Source organism: Rhinoraja longicauda, chromosome 15 (genome assembly GCF_053455715.1).
Source record: "Rhinoraja longicauda isolate Sanriku21f chromosome 15, sRhiLon1.1, whole genome shotgun sequence".
Classification (NCBI taxonomy): Eukaryota; Metazoa; Chordata; class Chondrichthyes; order Rajiformes; family Arhynchobatidae; genus Rhinoraja; species Rhinoraja longicauda.
Window position 1 is genome coordinate 43,281,087 of NC_135967.1, and position 21,214 is coordinate 43,302,300.

General features: G+C 47.5%; 1 protein-coding gene across 2 annotated transcripts in view; it reads left to right on the forward strand.

Moving 5' to 3' along the window:
• Positions 1–21,214, forward strand: part of kdrl (kinase insert domain receptor like) — a 234,052-nt gene that overhangs the window by 143,518 nt on the left and 69,320 nt on the right. For both annotated transcript variants that reach the window (XM_078412567.1, XM_078412568.1), the window contains 3 exons: positions 108–283; positions 9,992–10,142; positions 15,594–15,705. In XM_078412567.1, coding sequence (XP_078268693.1) covers positions 108–283; positions 9,992–10,142; positions 15,594–15,705 — 439 coding nt within the window. The remainder of the gene's footprint in view (positions 1–107; positions 284–9,991; positions 10,143–15,593; positions 15,706–21,214) is intronic.

Below are 21,214 nucleotides of genomic sequence, written 5' to 3' on the forward strand. Positions count from 1 at the left end.
AATGGTGAACCAATTAAGTTGACAACCTTCCTGGAGTGATTGTAATTGGGATAAAATGCACCAAGCTTGTTGACTTCTTCCACCTAACTTGTAGTTTTGCATTGCAGGTACAAGAATGGGAAACTCATTACGCAGAATCAGACTTGTTATGTCCAAGACCGCTACACTTTGAAAATAATCTCCTTATCTGAAAAGGATGGGGGGAATTATACCATTTCACTGACCAACAAGCTGCATAACCTTCAGAAGAACATTACCATCACCCTCAGAATCTACAAGGATGGTAAGTCAACCTCAATCGATTCTTGTCCAACTGCCCATAACACAGGACTAAAGTTGGCAAGGCTTCAAGGACAATTGAAAGACATTTGGCAGATACGTGGATAGGAAAGGTTTAGATGGATATGGGCCAAATGTGGACAGGCGGAACTAGCGTAGATGGGACATCTTGGAAAATTTGGGCCGAAGGGCCTGTTTCCGTGCTGTATGGCTCTAGAAGTGCAGAGAGTTTTGGATGCAGCCCAGAACATCGCACAAACCAACCCCTCTTCCATTGACTCCATCTGCACTTCATGTTAGAAACATAGAAAATAGGTGCAGGAGGAGGCCATTCGGCCCTTCGAGCCAGCACAGCCATTCATTGTGATCATGGCAGACCATCCACAATCAGTAACCCGTGCCTGCCTTCTCCCCATATCCCTTGATTCCACTAGCCCCTAGAGCTCTTTTAAATCCATCCAGTGAATTGGCCTTTACTGCCTTCTGTGGCAGAGAATTCCACAAATTCACAACTCTCTGGTAAGGCCAGCAGCATAATCAAGGACGAGTCTCACCCCGGTCACTCCCTCTTCTCCCCTCTCCCATCAGGCAAGAGGTACAGAGGTTTGAAACCACACACCTCCAGATTCAGGGACAGTTTCTTCCCGGCTGTTATCAGGCAACCGTACCACTCTATCTCCAACTAGAGAGCAGTCCTGACCTGCCTCTGACTTTCAGTCTGAAGAAGAGTCTCGTCCCAAAACATCACCTATTCATTTTCTCCAGAGACACTGAGTTACTCCAGCTTCTTGTGTCTACCATCTAACTCATTGGAATCCCTCAGACTATGTTTAATCGGACTTTGCAGGACTTTATCTTGCACTAAACGGTATTCCATTTATCCTGCATCTGTACAATGCGGACGACTTGATTGTAATCATGTGTGGCCTTTCCACTGACTGGATTTTTAGTTTAGTTTAGTGATACAGCCCCTTCGGCCCACCGAGTCCGCGCCGACCAGCGATCCCCTCACATTAACACTACCCTGCACACACTAGGGACAATTTACACTTGTACCAAGCCAAATTACCTGTACGTCTTTGGAGTGTGAAAGAAAACTGAAGATCTTGTAGACATCCCACGCGGTGACGGGGAGAACGTACAAACTCCGTGTAGACAGCACCCATAGTCGGGATCGAACCGGAGTTGCAAGCGCTGTGTGGCAGCAACTCTACCGCTACTGTGCCACCATGCTCGCCCGGATTAGATAGAGTTAGATAGAGCTCTGGGGGCTAGTGGAATCAAAGGATATGGGGAGAAGGCAGGCACGGGCTACTGATTGTGGATGGTCAGCCATGATCACAATGAATGGCGGTGCTGGCTCGAAGGGCCGAATGGCTTCTTCCTCCACCTATTTTCTACGTTTCTATGGATAGCACGCAACAACAACAAAAAACTTTCACCGTGCCTCGTCACGCGGGGCATTGATAAACCAAACGAAACCCGCGCTGTATTTCTAAAACAGAAAATGGGTTTAAAAATACGTGCTGGACATTGAGTGAAAAGGAAAATAATGTTCCAGGCTTACATCAGCACTTTTCGTCTGACTGCACCCAAGCACGAACCCAACCTATTATTTAGTTATCAGGTGCTGATTGATCTGTTGTGTACTTCCATCATTTCTCTTCAGATTTCATCATACATAATGGTCTGGGTCAGTTGAAAGAGCCTCAGGGGAAGTGAGTGTTATCCACACAAAAAAAAAAAAACTCAGTCCAAGCTATTTTGATTTTATTAGAAGGAGCAAGCATTCCTTTGGGGGTCAGATACATTTTGCCAGAATATTCCGAGCATTCCGCGCGGTTCTTTAGTGCAGCTCCAATCCTTTTGCAGTCCGTGTAAGGTTTATTGTTTGCACATTGCATTACGCTCGGTTTGCCTAGCTTCCCTCTCAAAGTAATATGCTCGGAGAAGAGCAAAAGGCTCTGGCAGACAAGGGCGAAAATGAGCAGCTTTACAATTACCGATGATTACAAGGGGCACTTCACCCAGAGAGCTGAAGGCGGACACAAAATGCTGGCCTAACTCAGCGGGTCAGACAGCACCTCAGGAGAGAAGGACTGGGTGATGTTTCGGGTTGAGACCCTTCAGTCTGAAGAAGGGTCTCGACCCGAAACGTCACCCCCTCCCAGCTCTCCTGAGATGCTGCCTGACCCGCTGAGTTGCTCCAGCATCTTGTGTCTACCTTCGATTTAAAACCAGGATCTGCAGTTATTTTCCTACCCAGAGAGCTGGTGACTTCAGAGAAAGCGCTGTGCCCGCAAGGACACTAGTCTTAAGAAACGGAGGTCTCGACCCCCCCAAACGTCACCCATTCCTTCTCTCCAGAGATGCTGCCTGTCCCGATGAGTTGCTCCAGCACTTTGTGTCTATCTTAAGAAACAGTTAGGCAGGTACACGGATAGATTTATTCACAAAATGCTGGAGTAACTCAGCAGGTCAGGCAGCATCTCGGGAGAGAAGGAATGGGTGACGTTCCGGGTCGAGACCCTTCTTCAGACACGGATAGGACAGGTTTGGAGGGATATGGGCCAAACGCAGGGACTAGCGTAGATGGGGCATGTTGGCAGGTGTGGGCAAGTTGGGCCGAAGGGCCTGTTTCCACGCTATATGACTCTATGACTCTATGAAGAAGGGTCTTGGCCCGAAACGTCACCCATTCCTGCTCTCCAGAGATGCTGCCTGTCCCGATGAGTTACTCCAGCACTTTGTGTCTTATCTTCGGTGTATAACGAGCATCTGCAGTTCCTTCCTACACAGTCCACAGGATACAGTGTGTCCACAAGAATACTGGGTTGACAAGGTTGGGTGGGAGGGGGGGTTAAAAGAACATGAGGATTTTAGTTTCGAAGTACAGCATGGAAACAGGCCCTTCGGCCCACCGAGTCCGTGCAGACCATCACACTCGTTCTATCTGATCCCACTTTTGCATCCACTCTCTGCACACTAAGGGTAATTTACTGGGAGCAATAGACCTACAAACACGCACGCCTTTGGGATGTGGGAGTGGACCGGAGCACCCGGAGGAAACCCACGAGGTCGCAGGGAGAACGTGCAAACTCCACACACACAGTACCCAAGGTCAGGATCAAACCCGGGTCTCTGGCGTTGTGAGGCAGCAACTCTACCAGCTGCGCCACCGTGCCACCAAACTTAGGGAAGCTATGGAATTACTTACATTTTCTTTCTTTCTAATTGGGCATTGGTGAGGCACTGGATAGACGGATATGATTATAAACACAAAGTGCCAGAGTAACTCAGCGGGTCAGGCAGCATCTCTGGAGAAAAAGGATGAATGACATTTCGGGTCAGAACCCTTCTTCAGATAAGATTCTGGTGAGGCTGCATTTAGAGAATTGTGTTCAATTCTGGGCACCATGTTATAGGAAAGATGTTGTCAAGCTGGAAAGGTTTCAGAGAAGATTTAATCATAATCATAATCATAATAGTACTTTATTAGCCAAGTATGTTTTGCAACATACGAGGATGTTGCCAGGACTGGAGGGTGTGAGCTATAGGGAGAGGTTGAGTAGGCTGGGTCTCCATTCCTTGGAGCGCAGGAGGATGAGGGGAGATCTTAGAGAGGTGTATAAAACCATGAGAGGAATAGATCGGGTAGATGCACAGAGTCTCTTGCCCAGAGTTGGGGAATCAAGGACCAGAGGACATAGGTTTAAGGTGAAAAGGAAAAGATTTTAAAGGAATCCGAGAGGTAACTTTTTCACACAAAGGGTGGTGGTTGTATGGAACGAGCTGCCGGAGGCGGTAGTTAAGGCAGGGTCTATCCCAACATTTAAGAAACAGTTAGACAGGTACATGGATAGGACAGGTTTAGAGGGATATGGGCCAAGAGCGGGCAGGTGGGACCAGTGTAGCTGGGTCATGTTGGCCGATGTGGGCAAGTTGGACCGTAGGGCCTGTTTCCACACTGTATGGCTCTACGGCTCAATCATTGTTCTATATTCTCCCTCTGAAGGAATTGCTGAGAATTCATTTTAGGCGTCGAAGTGTAACTTTCAACTGGAAGTCAGGTCTATTTGGTTATTTGCTTTGGCAGGGAAGAGTGGCAGAGGTCAGGGGAAATACATATTATGGAGTTATGAGGAGATTAAATGCATTCAAAAGCTGGAGCCCTAAACTCTGCTACTGATTTTTTAAACTGGAAATCAAGGGAAAGAGTATCCAGCCTGACATGTTGTGAATATTTCCCCACCGAAAGCTCCTTTGTGTAGATTTAGATTTTTTTTTTAGATTTAGAGATACAGCGCGGAAACAGGCCCTTCGGCCCACCGAGTCCGCGCCGCCCAGCGATCCCCGCACATTAACACTATCCTATGCCTTCTGAATGCATTCAAGAGAGAGCTGGATAGAGCTCTTAAGGATAGCGGAGTCAGGGGATATGGGGAGAAGGCAAGAACGGGGTACTGATTGAGAATGATCAGCCATGATCACATTGAATGGCGGTGCTGGCTCGAAGGGCCGAATGGCCTCCTCCTGCACCTATTGTCTATTGTCTATTGTCTACACACACTAGGGACAATTTTTACATTTTACCCAGTCAATTAACCTACATACCTGTACGTCTTTGGAGTGTGGGAGGAAACCGAAGATCTCGGAGAAAACCCACGCAGGTCACGGGGAGAACGTACAAACTCCGTACAGACAGCGCCCGTAGTCAGGATCGAACCTGAGTCTCCAGCGCTGCATTCGCTATAAGGCAGCAACTCTACCGCTGCGCCACCGTGCCGCCTTAATGTATGGCCTTAATGGACTAGAAAATCAAGTGTTCAGTGCCAGGTCAACACTGGGTTGCTGCTAAGGGCACCGCAGTTGGCCTCACTGTCTGACATAGCTGACATACAGCGCGGAAACAGGCCCTTCAGCCCATCGAGTCCGTGCCGTACACTAACACCCCCTATCCTACTCGCTAGGGAACAATTTACAGTTTACAGAGGCCAACTCACCTAAAAACCTGCACGTCTATGGATGTGAGAGGAAAACAAACGAGAGAAACTGGAGAAAACCCACACGGTCACATTGAGAACGTGCAAACTCCGTACAGACAGCATTGTGGTCAGGCTGGAAGCCGGGTCTCTGGCGCTGTGAGTCAGCGACTCTACCGCTGCGCCACCGTGCCGCCCCCACTCCTGCTGACCCATTGATATCAATCCTACACGTCTAGCCTTCAAGCCTTCCTACATTCCTGTCAACCCACGCTTGGATTCTGCCACTTTCCTGCATCCGAGGGTCAATTTACAGCAGCCAATTAACCTAGGGTAGACACAAAATGCTGGAGTAACTCAGCGGGTCAGGCAGCATCTCAGGAGAGAAGGAACGGGTGACGTTTCAGGGTCGAGACCCTTCTGCAGACTGATGTCGGGGGAGGGGGCGGGAAGAATTTCACATGGTCACAAGGAGAACATGCAAACTCCACACTGACAGCGCCAGAGGTCAGGATTGAACCCCGATTAGGTCATAAATTCATAAGTGATTGGAGTAGAATTAGGCCATTCGGCTCATCGAGTCCACTGCACCATTCAATCATGGCTGATCTATCTCCCCCTCCTAACCCTAATCCTAAGTTTGAGGCTGTGACTTTGAGTCCGAGACTCTCCCACTTGCAGATTGCTGGAAGCCCCGGGGCAGAAGCTCTACTGGCTCCGCCACTGTGCTCTCCCTCGCTCTGTGCTTTTTGGTTGCCTCGTTTCACACGACGGGCCAGCACCTATGTTTCAAAAGTCTATTACTGGCCAAGTTAAATGAGAGTCCAGGAGCCTTAGCCTCAGAATAAAAGAACATACCTTTATAAAGGAGATGAAGATGAATTGCTTGAGTTAGAGGGTGGTGAATCTTTAGAATTCATTGCCACAGGCGACTGTGGAGGCCAAGCCAATGGGTATTTTCATGGCGGATTTTGACAGATTCTTGATTAGTAAGAGTGTCAGGGGGTTATGGGGAGAAGGCAGGAGAATGAGGTTGAGACGGGGAAGATAGATCAGCCATGGTTGAATGGCGGAGTGGACTTGACGGGCCGAATGGCCTAATGCTGCCTCTGTAACTTATGAACCAGGTGATCTATCCAGCATATACTTTTCAATAAGCATCACCAAATATCATCTGGTTATTCTCGGACATGGACAATAGACAATAGGTGCAGGAGGAGGCCATTCGAGCCAGCACCGCCATTCAATGTGATCATGGCTGACCTGTGAGATCATCACCAGTTACTAGTGTTTCTCAAAGCCGCACGTCGTCCAACTTAGAAAGCCAAAGCAGTTTGTTCATCGTCGTTCCATCTTGTTCCTGGAGCTTTGCGTGCACACCCTCAGCAGGGGTATTAGTACCGGTTTTGGTTTATGATTGTCATATGCACCTAGATGTAGCACCACAGTTTGATTTGGATGCTATCCAGGAGAATTATACCACACGAGAACACCTGGCACGGTGGCACAGCGGTAGAGTTGCCGCCTCACAGTGCTTCCAGCGCCAGTGACCCGGGTTCGATCCTAACTACGGGTGCTGTCTGTATGGAGTTTGTACGCTCTCCCCGTGACCTGCGTGGGTTTACTCTGAGATCTTCAGTTTCCTCCCACAATCCAAAGACGTTCAGGTTTGTAGGTTAATTGGCTTGTAAATTGTACAAATTGAAATTGTCCCCTGTGTGTAGGATAGTGCTAATGTGCAGGGATCGCTGGTCGGTGTGGACTGTTTCCGCACTGTATCTCTAAACCAAACTAAATGAAAGGTAGTGCAAAAGAGAAAATAAACATAGTGCAGAATATAGAGTTACAGTCAAGTGCAGATGAAGTAAAATGTGCAAGGCTGGCAGCAAGGTAGGGTGGAAGATTGGGAATTCATCCTTAACTGTGAGATCCACTCAAGAGTCTGATAATGATGGGGAAGAAACTGTTCCTGAATCTCTTGGTACGTGCGTTCAATCTTTTGTATGCTCTTCCCACTGGAAAAGTGGAGGTGAGAGAATAACTCGGGGTGTGAGTGGTCCATGATGTTTCAAGAAACGTTTCATAAGACCCTTTCAAAAACAATTCGAAATGGGCAGTAAAATAACAGGATAACTGGATATTCTGGTAAAAATAATTCTATATTTTAAATCACTTTTTTGTAGATGGGGATTTAATGTGGACAAATTATCTGCATTACTCTCTGGATTCTTTTTCAAAATTACTTAATTAACTGGATGACCTAAGATTATGAAGGATGCTATATTAATATTTGTCTTTCTTTATCTACATTAATATAGGTTTAATGTACAGTCGTTGGAATGCAGAACTTATAATAAGTAATATGGAAATATTCATAGCAACATGGTGGTCTCTCTCTCCCTCTCTGTCATTCTCTTTCTCTCTGTGTCTCTCTGTCTCTCCCTCTCTCTCTCTCTCTCTCCTCTCCCCATCTCTCAATCTCTCTCAATCTCTCTCTCAATCTCTCTTTCTCTCTCCCTTTTTTTTTTTTTTTGCAAATGGTCTATTTATTCACTAACAGTTTGAACGTTGGATTTCTTGCCTCTATGTTCTTGCCTAATCTGAGGAAAAACAGAAAGACATTCTAGCCTTAGAGGGAGTACAGAGAAGGTTCACCAGAATGATCCCTGGGGTGCAAGACTTTCATATGAAGAAAGACTGGATAGACTAGGCTTATATTCGCTGGAATTTAGAAGACTGAGGGGGGATCTTATTGAAACATATAAAATTCTTAAAGGGTTGGAGAGGCTAGATGTGGGAAGATTGTTCCCGATGTTGGGGAAGTCCAGAACCAGGGGTCACAGCTTAAGGATAAGGGGGAAGTCTTTTAGGACCGAGATGAGAAAACATTTCTTCACACAGAGAGTGGTGAGTCTGTGGAATTCTCTGCCACAGAAGGTAGTTGAGGCCAGTTCATTGGCTATATTTAAGAGGGAGTTAGATGTGGCCCTTGTGGCTAAAGGGATCAGGGGGTATGGAGAGAAGGCAGGTACAGGTTACTGAGCTGGATGATCAGCCATGATCATATTGAATGGCGGTGCAGGCTCGAAGGGCCGAATGGCCTACTCCTGCACCTATTTTCTATGTTTCTATAATCAATCAATCTCTCTCTCTCTCTCTCTCTCTCTCTCTCTCTCTCTCTCTCTCTCTCTCTCTCTCTCTCTCTCTCTCTCTCTCTCTCTCTCTCTCCTCCGTCTGTCTCTCTCTCTCTCTAAACTACGTTGATCTATCTCTAAACTAAACCAATATAAACAAAACTAAACTAAACTAAATCAATGATGTTTTATGTTTTGGAGAAAAGGGGAGGACGAGCAGTTATTTCAGACCGTTCAGATTTCCAGCATCTGCCCATCTTTTTCTTTGTTTTTTTGACCAGTTATTTATACGCTGCCATAATTAAGTCGCCATATATATCTTGTGTGGTGCAACATGTCAATTATCTTTGGAAGTCCTCCACATGAAGCAAAGAAACTGCTGCAAACTGTCAGGAAATCGATGCCAAAAGAAAATCACTCCCGTGCATCTTTAAAACGAGAGTTGGTTTAAAATTCCAATAGATTGAGATTGGAGCTTTTTGGGAGCTGTTTTTATAGTCACAGAATCACAGAGTGATACAGCGTGGAAACAGGCCCTTTGGCCCAACTCGCCCACACTGGCCAACAATGTCTCAGCTACACTAGTCCCACCTGCCCGCGTTTGGCCCACATCCCGGTAAACCTGTCCTATCCCATGTACCTGTCTAAATGTTTCTGTGCTGAACCATTCCATGTATTGGCTGATCTATGCCGAGGGGTGCCAACTATAGCACTCCCAAATGCGGGACAAGGTGACGTCACCGCCCCGTGCCCCACGTGACCTCACCCAGCCAGCGGCCACGTGCTCCCGCTCCAGCAATGGCGGCCGCCAGGGCCGGGAGGCGGGTTGCTACCCAACCTCCGTAGGGCGGCGCCCGGGCCTCCGGACCTACAATGTCTGCACCCACACTGCCCTGAAGGTAGACACAGATCATCCGTAGTTTTTTTCCTACTACACTGTCTGGGCCTACAGCGTCCGGGCCTACAGCGCCCCCCCGAGCCTAATAGGGGAAAAGGGCGGTCGAGTATTAGCCCAAAATACGGGATGTCCCGGCTAATACATAGAAACATAGAAAATAGGTGCAGGAGTAGGCCATTCGGCCCTTCGAGCCTGCACCGCCATTCTATATGATCATGGCTAATCATCCAACGGGACAGTTGACAGTATACATTGGAATTTAGGATGAGAGGGGATCTTATTGAAACATAAAAGATTATTAAGGGGTTGGACACGTTAGAGGCAGGAAACATGTTCCCGATGTTGGGGGAGTCCAGAACCAGGGACCACAGTTTAAGAATAAGTGGTAGGCCATTTAGAACGGAGACGAGGAAAAACCTTTTTCAGTCAGAGAGTTGTAAATCTGAGGAATTCTCTGCCTCAGAAGGCAGTGGAGGCCAATTCTCTGAACGCATTCAAGAGAGAGCTAGATAGAGCTCTTAAGGATAGCGGAGTCAGGGGGTATGGGGAGAAGGCAGGAACGGGGTACTGATTGTGAGTGATCACCCGTGATCACATTGAATGGTGGTGCTGGCTCGTAGGGCCGAATGGCCTCCTCCTGCACCTATCGTCTATGAGTATCCCGTTTATTACAACCTCTCTGCTATTCTTGTTTTCAGTCAAGCCAGAGATCGCTGATAAAAATGTGGCTTCTCCAGAAGAAAAGGTTTATCAGCTTGGGAAAAACTACCCACTGACCTGCACGGCATCTGGATCTCCAATCCCCGACGTTTCCTGGGAGTGGCAGCCATGCGACACCACGCGTTCCACGTGAGACATTTTACTGCTTCTTTTCCCTTCGGCACAAGTCGCGTTTATTGTTGGGATGTTTAGTTTAGTTCGGATTAGGGGAAACAGGCCCTTCGGCCCACCGGGTCCGCGCCGACCAACGATCCCCGCACACTAACACCACCCGACACACGCCAGGGAACAATTTACAACTATACCAAGCCAATTAACCCAGTACGCCATTTGGAGTGTGGAGTGTGGGAGGAAACCGCGGATCGGCACGGTAGCGCAGCGGTAGCGTTGCTGCTTTACAGCGAATGCAGCGCCGGAGACTCAGGTTCGATCCTGACTACGGGTGCTGCACTGTAAGGAGTTTGTACGTTCTCCCCGTGACCTGCGTGGGTTTTCTCCGAGATCTTCGGTTTCCTCCCACACTCCAAAGACGTACAGGTATGTAGGTTAATTGGCTTGGTAAATGTAAAAATTGTCCATAGTGGGTGCAGGATAGTGTTAATGTACGGGGATCGCTGGGCGGCACGGACTTGGTGGGCCGAAAAGGCCTGTTTCCGGCTGTATATATATGATATGATATGATATATGATGATCCCGGAGAAAACCCACGCAGTCCACGGGGAGAACGTGGAAACTCCGCACAGACAGCACCCGTGGCCTGGATTGAACCTGGGTCTCTGGCGCTGTAAGGCAGCAACTCTACCGCTGCGCCACCGTGCACAAGTACCGTGATGTACAGGTGCAATGGAAATCTTCCTTGCAGAAGCTTCACAGGCACAGCCAGGAAGAAACTGTCCCTGAATCTGGGGGTGTGGGTTTTACGATACGATACGATACGAAACGATATGAGAGAACTTTATTTCTCCCAGGAGGGAAATTGGACTGCCAACAGTCATAAAACACAACAAGGTACATGAAGCATGAAATTAAAGGGATGAGTGGAAAGGATTGGGGATGCGCAAAGATTGGGGGGAGGGGGGGGGGGATCAGTCAGTCTCAGTCAGTCTACCCCACGACAGAAGGGGGAGGAGTTGTGTAGTTTGATAGCCACAGGGAAGAAGGATCTCCTGTGGTGTTCTGTGCTGCATCTTGGTGGGACCAGTCTGTTAATGAAGGTAGACACAAAAAGCTGGAGTAACTCAGCGGGCCAGGCAGCATCTCTGGGGAGAAGGAATGGGTGACGTTTTCGAGTCGAGACCCTTCTTCAGGTACTCCTCTCTTGCTTGAGGGGAGATGGGAGAGGGGAGACGGGGAAGTGACCGGGCTGAGGTGTGGTCTTCTTGCGTCAGGCCCCTCGATGGTTCGGACAGCTGAGTCCCTGAGGGACTGTGCTTTGTCCACCGCCCTCTGCAACCTTTAGTGTTCCTGTGCGTTGGAATTTGGCATCGAATGCATCTCAGGATACAGTAGGGAGGATAGGAAGAGCTAATGGCGTGGAATTAACCTGACAGACACACTAGGAACTGGGACAGACAAACTAACATGCGTGGTTTCTGTTTATACTCCATAAACAGAGACCTGTGTAAATATCATTGTATTTCCGATCACTCTGGTCCTGCCCAAGTGTTTATAATTATAACTGGGTCAAAGGATAAGGTTCTTATTTTCTCATCAACTGCTGGTACTGTACACAGGTTTAGTTTAGACACAAGATGCTGGAGTAGCTCACCGGGACAGGCAGCATCTCTGGAGAGAACGAGTTTTATTTAGAGATACAGCCCAGAAACAGGCCCTACGTCCACGCCGATAGATAATAGACAATAGACAATAGGTGCAGGAGGAGGCCATTCGGCCCTTCGAGCCAGCACCGCCATTCAATGTGATCATGGCTGATCATTCTGAATCAGTACCCCGTTCCTGCCTTCTCCCCATACCCCCTGACTCCGCTATCCTTAAGAGCTCTATCCAGCTCTCTCTTGATTGCATTCAGAGAATTGGCCTCCACTGCCTTCTGAGGCAGAGAATTCCACAGATTCACAACTCTCTGACTGAAAAAGTTTTTCCTCATCTCAGTTCTAAATGGCCTACCCCTTATTCTTAAACTGTGGCCCCTTGTTCTGGACTCCCCCAACATTGGGAACATGTTTCCTGCCTCTAACGTGTCCAACCCCTTAATAATCTTATACGTTTCGATAAGATCTCCTCTCATCCTTCTAAATTCAAGTGTGTACAATTCAGTGATCCCCGCACACGAACACCATCCTAAACACACTTAGGGACAATTTTACGTTCATACCAAGCCAATTAGTACATCTTTGGAGTGTGGGAGGAAACCGGAGCTTCCTGGGGAAAACCCACGCAGGTCACGGGGTGAAGGTACAAACTCCGTGCAGACAGCGCCCGTAGTCGGGATCAAACCCGGGTCACTGGCGCTGTGAGGCAGCAACTCTACCGCTGCGCCACCGTGCCGCTGTTTGTCCCTGCCTGTGCACACAAAATGCTGGAGTAACTCAGCGGGTCAGGCAGCATCTCTGGAGAGAAGGGATGGGTGACGTTTCGGGTCGAGACCCTACTTCGCAAGTTCACAGTTGAGGTTAGTGTCGTTTGGTGTTCAAGAGCCTGATGGTTGTTGGGAAGAAGCTGTTCTTCTACCCAGAGGTTGCTAACAAACAAAACATTACAAATCTTCAAGGGGGAAAGAAGCAGGGGATTGGGGAACCATGAGATGTAGACAGTGCATGTCCTATTGATAGAAACATAGAAACATAGAAAATAGGTGCAGGAGTAGGCCATTCGGCCCTTCGAGCCTGTACGCACCGCCATTCAATATGATCATGGCTGATCATTCAGCTCAGTAACCTGTACCTGCCTTCTCTCCATACCCCCTGATCCCTTTAGCCACAAGGGCCACATCTAACTCCCTCTTAAATATAGCCAATGAACTGGCCGCAACTACCTTCTGTGGCAGAGAATTCCACAGATTCACCACTCTCTGTGTGAAAAAAAACTTTCTCATCTCGGTCCTAAAAGACTTCCCCCTTATCCTTAAGCTGTGACCCCTTGTTCTGGACTTCCCCAACATCGGGAACAATCTCCCCGCATCTAGCCTCTCCTTCAATATTATCACATAGCGCATTTGAGTCAATTAGTTTTGCATGAGAGACATATCAAAGGGCAGAGGAAGGAATTACCATGCGGGCAACATTCAAGGGAAGAGAGAGATAGCAGTGGTTTTCACCGACACGAGCCTTGAGAGCATCCTTATCTCAGCCCTACAGAAGCTGAAGGTGTTTTCCTGATGACGTCTGCCTTGCCTTCCTGTTGCTGTCTGGCTTCCTCCCTCATAGAAAGCCATTCCCAGCACACAATTGTTCTCCGCTCCCTGACTGCCGTGTGGCAGACTTCCGCTAGGCTTCAGGGCCCACATTCCCTCCCTAATCTCCTTCTGGCATCAAGCTGCCACACTCGGCGATCGTGAAGGAGTTCAGCGTAGGTTCACCAGGTTAATTCCCGGGATGGCGGGACTGTCATATGTTGAAAGACTGGAAAGCTGAGGAAATTCAGAGTCTCTCTGAGGATGCTTCAGTGCTTCTACTCTGGGGCTGTAGAAAGCATCTTGTCTGGCAACATCTCAATCTGGTTTGGCAACAGCTCTGCCCAGGACAGGAAGGCCCTGCAGAGAGTAGTGCGTTCGGCTGAACGCACCATGGGAACTACACTCGCCCCCCTGCAGGACCTATACATCAGGAGGTGTTGATCCAGAGCCAGCAACATTATGGGGGACCCCTACCACCCCAGCAACGGACTGTTCCAGCTGCTACGGTCAGGCAAACGCCTCCGCTGTCACGCTGTGAAAACGGAGAGGATGAGACGGAGTTTCTTCCCACAGGCCATCAGGACTGTTAACTCTTATATCACCAGGGACTAATTTACTGTATTAATTTATTTTTTGTGTTGTGTCTTTAAAAAAAATAATTCTATTGTGTTTTGTAGTTTAGCACAATCCGCAGGCGTTGACACTTGCATTTCACTGCACATCTTGTATGTGTATGAGACAAATAAAGAAGACTTGACTTGACTTGACTTAACTTGACTTGGAGTGACTGGGCTTGTATACACTGGAATTTAGAAGGATGAGAGAGGATCTTATTAAAACATCTAAGATTATTAAGGGATTGGACACGTCAGGGGCAGGAAACATGTTCCCTATGTTGAGGGAGTCCAGAATCAGGGGCCACAGTTTAAGAAAAAAGGGGTAGGCCATTTAGAACGGAGATGAGGAAAAACGTTTTCACCCAGGGAGTTGTGAATCTGTGGAATTCTCTGCCTCAGAAGGCAGTGGAGGCCAATACTCTGGATGTTTTCAGGAGAGAGTTAGATAGAGCTCTTAAAGATAGCAGAGTCAAGGGATATGGGGAAAAAGCAGGAACGGGGTACTGATTGTGGATGATCAGCCATGATCACGGTGAATGGCGGTGCTGGCTCGAAGGGATGAATGGCCTCCTCCTGCACCTATGGTCTATTGTCTATTGAGCTGTCCGACGGGTAATGTTGCCGACTGGCCCGCTCCGGACTGCAGGAGAACCTGCTGAGGGACGCACTGAAGCTCAGTGCAGCCAACGCCAAGGCTCTGTGCGGGAGGACCACAGTCTAGGGTCCTTCCGCTGCTGGACATTGAGGGGCAGAGTCCAGTGGGGACAACCCCTCATACAGGGGAAGGGATGTCACCCCAGGGGGCCACATTGAGAGGCAGGGTGTTTTGAGTAAGTCCGAAGAAGGGTCACGACCTGAAACATCGCCCACCCCTTCCTTCTCTCCAGAGATGCTGCCTGACCCGCTGAGTTACTCCAGCATTTTGTGTCTATCTTTTGCTTCGAATGAAGAAAGGTGCCAACACTGCCAAGCATGACACAATTAAATGTAAAAACACTTTTAAATGCTTTTGAGAGTTTTTTCATGGTTTTTGTTACACATATAGTTTTTATTCTGAATAATGTTTTGTTTGGAATTTTTAAAAAATTAAAAATTGAACAAGGTAATATTTTTTCTCTCCTTTTAACCTTTCACCTGCACATGGGATTAGTTTAGTTTAGTTTAGTTTAGTTTACTTTACTTTAGTTTGGAGATACAGTGCAGAAACTGTCCCTTCGGCCCATCGAGTCCGTGCCGAACAGCGATCCCCGCACACAAATACCATCCTACACACACTAGGGGGAATTTACAATGATACCACGCCTATTAGCCTACAAACCTGCACGTCTTTGGAGTGTGGGAGGAAACCAGAGCACCCGGAGGAAACCCACGCGGTCACGGGGAGAACGTACAAACTCCGTACAGACAGCACCCGTAGTCAGGATCGAACCCGGGGCTCTGGCGTTGTGAGGCAGCAACTCTACCGCTGCGCCACCGTGCCGCACTTTTCTTTGAGTATAGTTTTAAAATTGTTTTCCTCATCAAATATTAGGGTTATGCAGGTACTTTCTACTTTGATGCTTTCTGGCTTATTTGTTGATTGTTTTTTTGTATTGTCCTTCTTGCCAGGTGTAATCCAAGCAATGATGAGATAATTACCATCTCAAACACTGAGAAAATTCCGGGCAACAGAATTAAGATTTTGCCCCAGAAAACAGAGGTGATGCAGAATAAAACAAAGGTACATGTATGCACACATTTGTATGGAAGTTTATTCGTGTTTGGACACAGAGTGCTGGAGTAACTCAGCGGGTCAGGCAGCATCTCTGGAGAACATGGATAGGTGACGTTTTGGGTCGAGACTCTCCTTCAGAAGGGTCTCGACATGAAACGTCATCTATCCATGTTCTCCAGAGATGCTGCCTGACCCGCTGAGTTACTCTGGCACTTTGTGTCTTTTGTGTGTATTAACCAGCATCTGCAGTTCTTTTTTTTAATTTTTAGATAGGTGCAGGAGGAGGCCATTTGACCCTTCGAGCCGGCACCGCCATTCATTGTGATCATGGCTGATCGTCCACAATCAGTAACCTGTGCCTCCCTTCTCCCCATATCACCTGATTCCACTAACCCCTAGAGCTCTATCTAACTCTCTTTTAAATTCATCCAGTGAATTGGCCTCCACTGCCCTCTGTGCCAGAGAATTCCACAAATTCACAACTCTCTGGGTGAAAAAGTTCCTACTCACCTCTGTTTTAAATGGCTTCCCCTTTATTCTTGGACTGTGGCCCCTGGTTCTGGACTCCCCCCAACATTGGGAACATTTTTCCTGCATCCAGCTTGTCCAGTCCTTTTATAATTTTATACGTTTCTACAAGATCCCCTCTCATCCTTCTAAATTCCAGTGAATACAAGCCCAGTCTTTCCATTCTTTCCTCGTATGACAGTCCCGCCATCCTGGGGATTAACCTCTTTGCTCCTATATTATTTGTGTTTGGTGCAGACAGGCAAGAGAGCTCAAATATTCAACAAATTATACAGAAGATTGCAAGCGTGCCACACTGCAACATCCTGAAGATACCAGTGCAATAAATATTTTCTGATGGAGACAAAAGGAATCGCAAATCCACTGGCTGCTATTAACCCGTTCAATATCCCTCTCCATTCACAGAGGGAAATGGAAACCAGGTGATTTTCACAATGGTTCCTTGCCATCGATTATCCTTCTTTCCCAATGTGGAAACTATTCCCATTTACTCAAATTCCATCATCAAATTCATTGCAGCACATTCCAGAACCAGGGGCCACACGGTCTAAGAATAAGGGGGGGAGGCCATTTAAAATTGAGGTGAGAAAGAAACCTTTTCACCCAGAGAGTTGTGAATTTGTGGAATTCTCTGGCACAGAGGGCAGTGGAGGCCGATTCACTGGATGAATTTAAAAGAGAGTTAGATAGAGCTCGAGGGACTAGCGGAATCAAGGGATATGGGGAGAAGGCAGGCACGGATTACTGATTGTGGATGATCAGCCATGATCACAATGAATGGCAGTGCTGGTTCGAAGGGTCAAATGGGCTCCTCCTGCATTTATATTTTCTATGTTTTCTATGTTAACTTGACAAATAAATATACAATACTTAATAATACAATATATGAATAATCAATAATACAAGGTAAGCAGACTGTTAGTTCAAGACCATTGTTTGTAATCAGCCAAGTAGATCGCTGCTGAGACAGGGTTGTGATTCAAGAACCTGGTGTTCATGGGTTGATCGGTGAAAGGTGCAGAATTAGGCCATTCGGCCCATCGAGTCCACTCCACCATTCAGTCATGACTGATCTATCTCTCCTTCCCAACTCCATTTACCATTTTACCGAAGCCATATTAACCTACAAATCTGCACGTCTTTGAAGTGTGGGAGGAAAAGGGAGCACCCGGAGAAAACCCACATGGAGAACGTACCAACTCCATACAGACAGCACCCACAGTCAGGATCGAACACGGGTCTCTGGTGCTGTAATGCGGCAACTATACCGCTGCACCGCCGTGCCACCCTCTGGCACAAAATGGCACCATTCAAGCTGTGAGGCTTTTAGATTCTTGTAGACCCTTTACAAATTAATTGATAAGATGCCATTCAGCAATCCTCACAACAAAGTACCATGGATCGACTGACACCTGGTGCAAAAACCCATTTAGCTTTAAGAAACGGTGGCGCAGTGGTAGAGTTGCTGCCTTACAGCGCCAGGTCCAATCCTGACTACGGGTGCTAACTGTATGGAGTTTGTACGTTCTTGCCGTGACCTGCGTGGGTTTTCTTCGAGGTCTTCAGTTCCCTCCCACACTCCAGAGAAATACAGGTTTGTAGGTCAATTGGCTTGGTATAAATGTCCCTCGTGTATGTAGGATAGTGTTAGTGTGCGGGGGTCGCTGATCAACGTGGGCTTGGCGGGCTGCAGGGCTTGCTTCCGCGCTGGCCCTGCATTAACTAGGTTAATTCCCGGAATGGCGGGACTGTCATTTGTTGAAAGACTGGAGCGACTAGGCTTGTATACACTGGAATTTAGAAGGATGAGAGGAGATCTTATCGAAACATATAAGATTATTAAGGGGTTGGACACGTTAGAGGCAGGAAACATGTTCCCAATGTTGGGGGAGTCCAGAACAAGGGGCCACAGTTTAAGAATAAGGGGTAGGCCATTTAGAACTGAGATGAAGAAAAACCTTTTCAGTCAGAGAGTTGTGAATCTGTGGAATTCTCTGCCTCAGAAGGCAGTGGAGGGCAATTCTCTGAATGCATTCAAGAGAGAGCTAGATAGAGCTCTTAAGGATAGCGGAGTCAGGGGGTATGGGGAGAAGGCAGGAACGAGGTACTGATTGAGAATGATCAGCCATGATCACATTGAATGGTGGTGCTGGCTCGAAGGGTCGAATGGCCTCCTCCTGCACCTATTGTCTATTGTCTATTGCATCTCTAAATTAAACCCAACGAAACTTTAGCTGCAATAATTTCAGTTCAGAGCACCGAAAACTCGATCAGTTGAGTTCCTAGGCTGCCTTCATGTTGCTACAAGGTTTGCGGTGGGACTCTGTATATTTCAGTGCCTCTAAGCAGCAGAGTTGGAAAGCACAGCATCCCAGAGAACAGAGATAAATCTTCGATCTGCCTCTTTTCAGAACATTTTGAACAAATCCAAAACAGGCCTCAAGTGCTGGCGTTAAAATGTTCTTTGATCTCAAATGCTGTAAAATATTCAGAATTCAAACTATCTGGAAAATAGAGGCTCGCACCATTCTTTGACAGTAATCTATTCTTGCATCTGGTTAGCTAATTTGTGGTACATTTATCCAGGCAAGTAACGAGTGCAGCCTAGGTTTACTAGGTTAATTTCCGGAATGGCGGGACTGTCGTATGTTGAAAGACTGGAGCGACTAGGATTGTATGCACTGGAATTTAGAAGGATGAGAGGGGGTCTTATCGAAACGTATAAGATTATTAAGGGGTTGGACACGTTAGAGGCAGGAAACATGTTCCCAATGTTGGGGTAGTCCAGAACAAGGGGCCACAGTTTAAGAATAAGGGGTAGGCCATTTAGAACTGAGATGAGGAAAAACCTTTTCAGTCAGAGAGTTGTGAATCTGTGGAATTCTCTGCCTCAGAAAGCAGTGGAGGCCAATTCTCTGAATGCATTCAAGAGAGAGCTAGATAGAGCTCTTAAGGATAGCGGAGTCAGGAGGTATGGGGAGAAGGCAGGAACGGGGTACTGATTGAGAATGATCAGCCATGATCACATTGAATGGTGGTGCTGGCTCGAAGGGCCGAATGGCCTCCTCCTGCACCTATTGTCTATTGTCTATTGAGCTTTGTCATTTTAGGTTTAGGGATACAACGCGGAAACAAGGTCCTTCGGCCCACCGCCGACCAGCGATCACCCCATACACTAGCACTATCCTACACACACTAGCGACAATTTACAATTTCTAACCACGCCATTTAACCTACAAACCTGCACGTCTTTGGAGTGCGGGGGGAAACCGGAGCACCCGGAGAAAACCCACACGGTCACAGGGAGAACGCACAAACTCAGTACAGACAGCACCCGTTATGCAGAAGAGGTATGAGTAAAGTTTTCCGATAGCTCAGCTCGAAGGTAGAGTGGCACAGCTGCCTCACAGCGCCAGAGACCCGGGTTCAATCCCGACTACGGGTGCTGTCTGCGTGGGTTGTCTCTGGGAGTTCCGGTTTCTCCAAAGACGTACAGGTTTGTAGGTTAATTGGCTGAGTAAAGAAAAAGTAAATTGTCCCTAGCGTGTGTAGGATAGTGTTAGTGTACAGGGATCGCTGGTCAGTGTGGACTTGGTGGGCTGAAAGGCCTGGATCTGCACTGTATCACTGAACTAAGTTCGCAAGGTTCTCCAAATTTAGATGGGTTTGGGGTGGGACTGTTATAGATGAGGTCTCTTCGTCGGCATGGGCAGGTTGGGCTGAAGGGCCTGTTTCAATGTTGTATAACTATGTCTTTATTCCAGAAACTTTGGCAATCCATGGGTTCTTGTACACGGTACAACCTTTCAAGTCATGGAGTCATAGAGTGACACAGTGTGGAAACAGGCCCTTCAGCCCAACTTGCCCACACTAGCCAACATGTCCCAGCTACACTAGTCCCACCTGCCTGCGTTCGGTCCATATCCCTCCAAACCTGTCCTATCCATGTAGGAATCTCTAGAAGATTCTTTCCTGAATTAGTCCAATCTCAATGGTTAAATCACAGGCTTCTTTTTAATGATACCAGCTATTTCTGATATTGAAAGCCATTTCCTAAATGAATGAGGGCTTCATTAGCTACTGAGTTACAAATGAGGCAACTACCCTTCATTGTATAAATTTAAAAATGACTGTAAATAATGGCACCACACAACTAGCCTTTCTGGCTGCAATGCACATCTTCCATATCGATGGTTTCGCTGAACACCTCCGCTCAGTCCGTCCTAACCTACCTGATCTCCCGATGGCTCAGCACTTCGACTCCCCCTCCCATTCCCAATCTGACCTTTATGTCCTGGGCCTCCTCCATTGTCAGAGTGAGGCCCAGCGCAAATTGGAGGAACAGCACCTCATATTTCACTTGGGTAGCTTACACCCCAGTGGTATGAACATTGACTTCTCCAACTTCAGATTGCCCTTGCTTTCCCTCTCTCTCCATCCCCTCCCCCATCCCAGTTCTCCCACTAGTCCTACTGTCTCCGACTACATTCTATCTTTGTCCCGCCCCCTCCCCCTGACATCAGTCTGAACAAAGGTCTCGACCCGAAACGTCACCCATTCCTTCTCTCCCGAGATGCTGCCTGGCCCGTTGAGTTACTCCAGCATTTTGTGTCTACCTTCGACTTAAACCAGCATCAGCAGGTTTTTTTCCCTACACCTCTTCCATATCAATAGCTAGCGTGTTTTAAACCCCTTGCTGATTCATTTGCTTTTAATACGCTTACATATTTAAACATAACTCAATCCTGAAATCCTTTCAACGACGATAGAGATCAAGATCTTGAAACGTGAGATTGATCATCAAGCCCCCTGCTACTCATTTCCAACCATCGCATTGGCAGCCTCGATACATCACAGGGCGATCCCAGGAACATTTGTAAGGTATTAATTACACAGCGAGTGAAAGGTGACGTGCGTGGATTGACGCTGCGCACACGTGGAGTTGTGGAGAAGGTGCTTGGCATTCATGCAGCTTCACGAGCTGTCT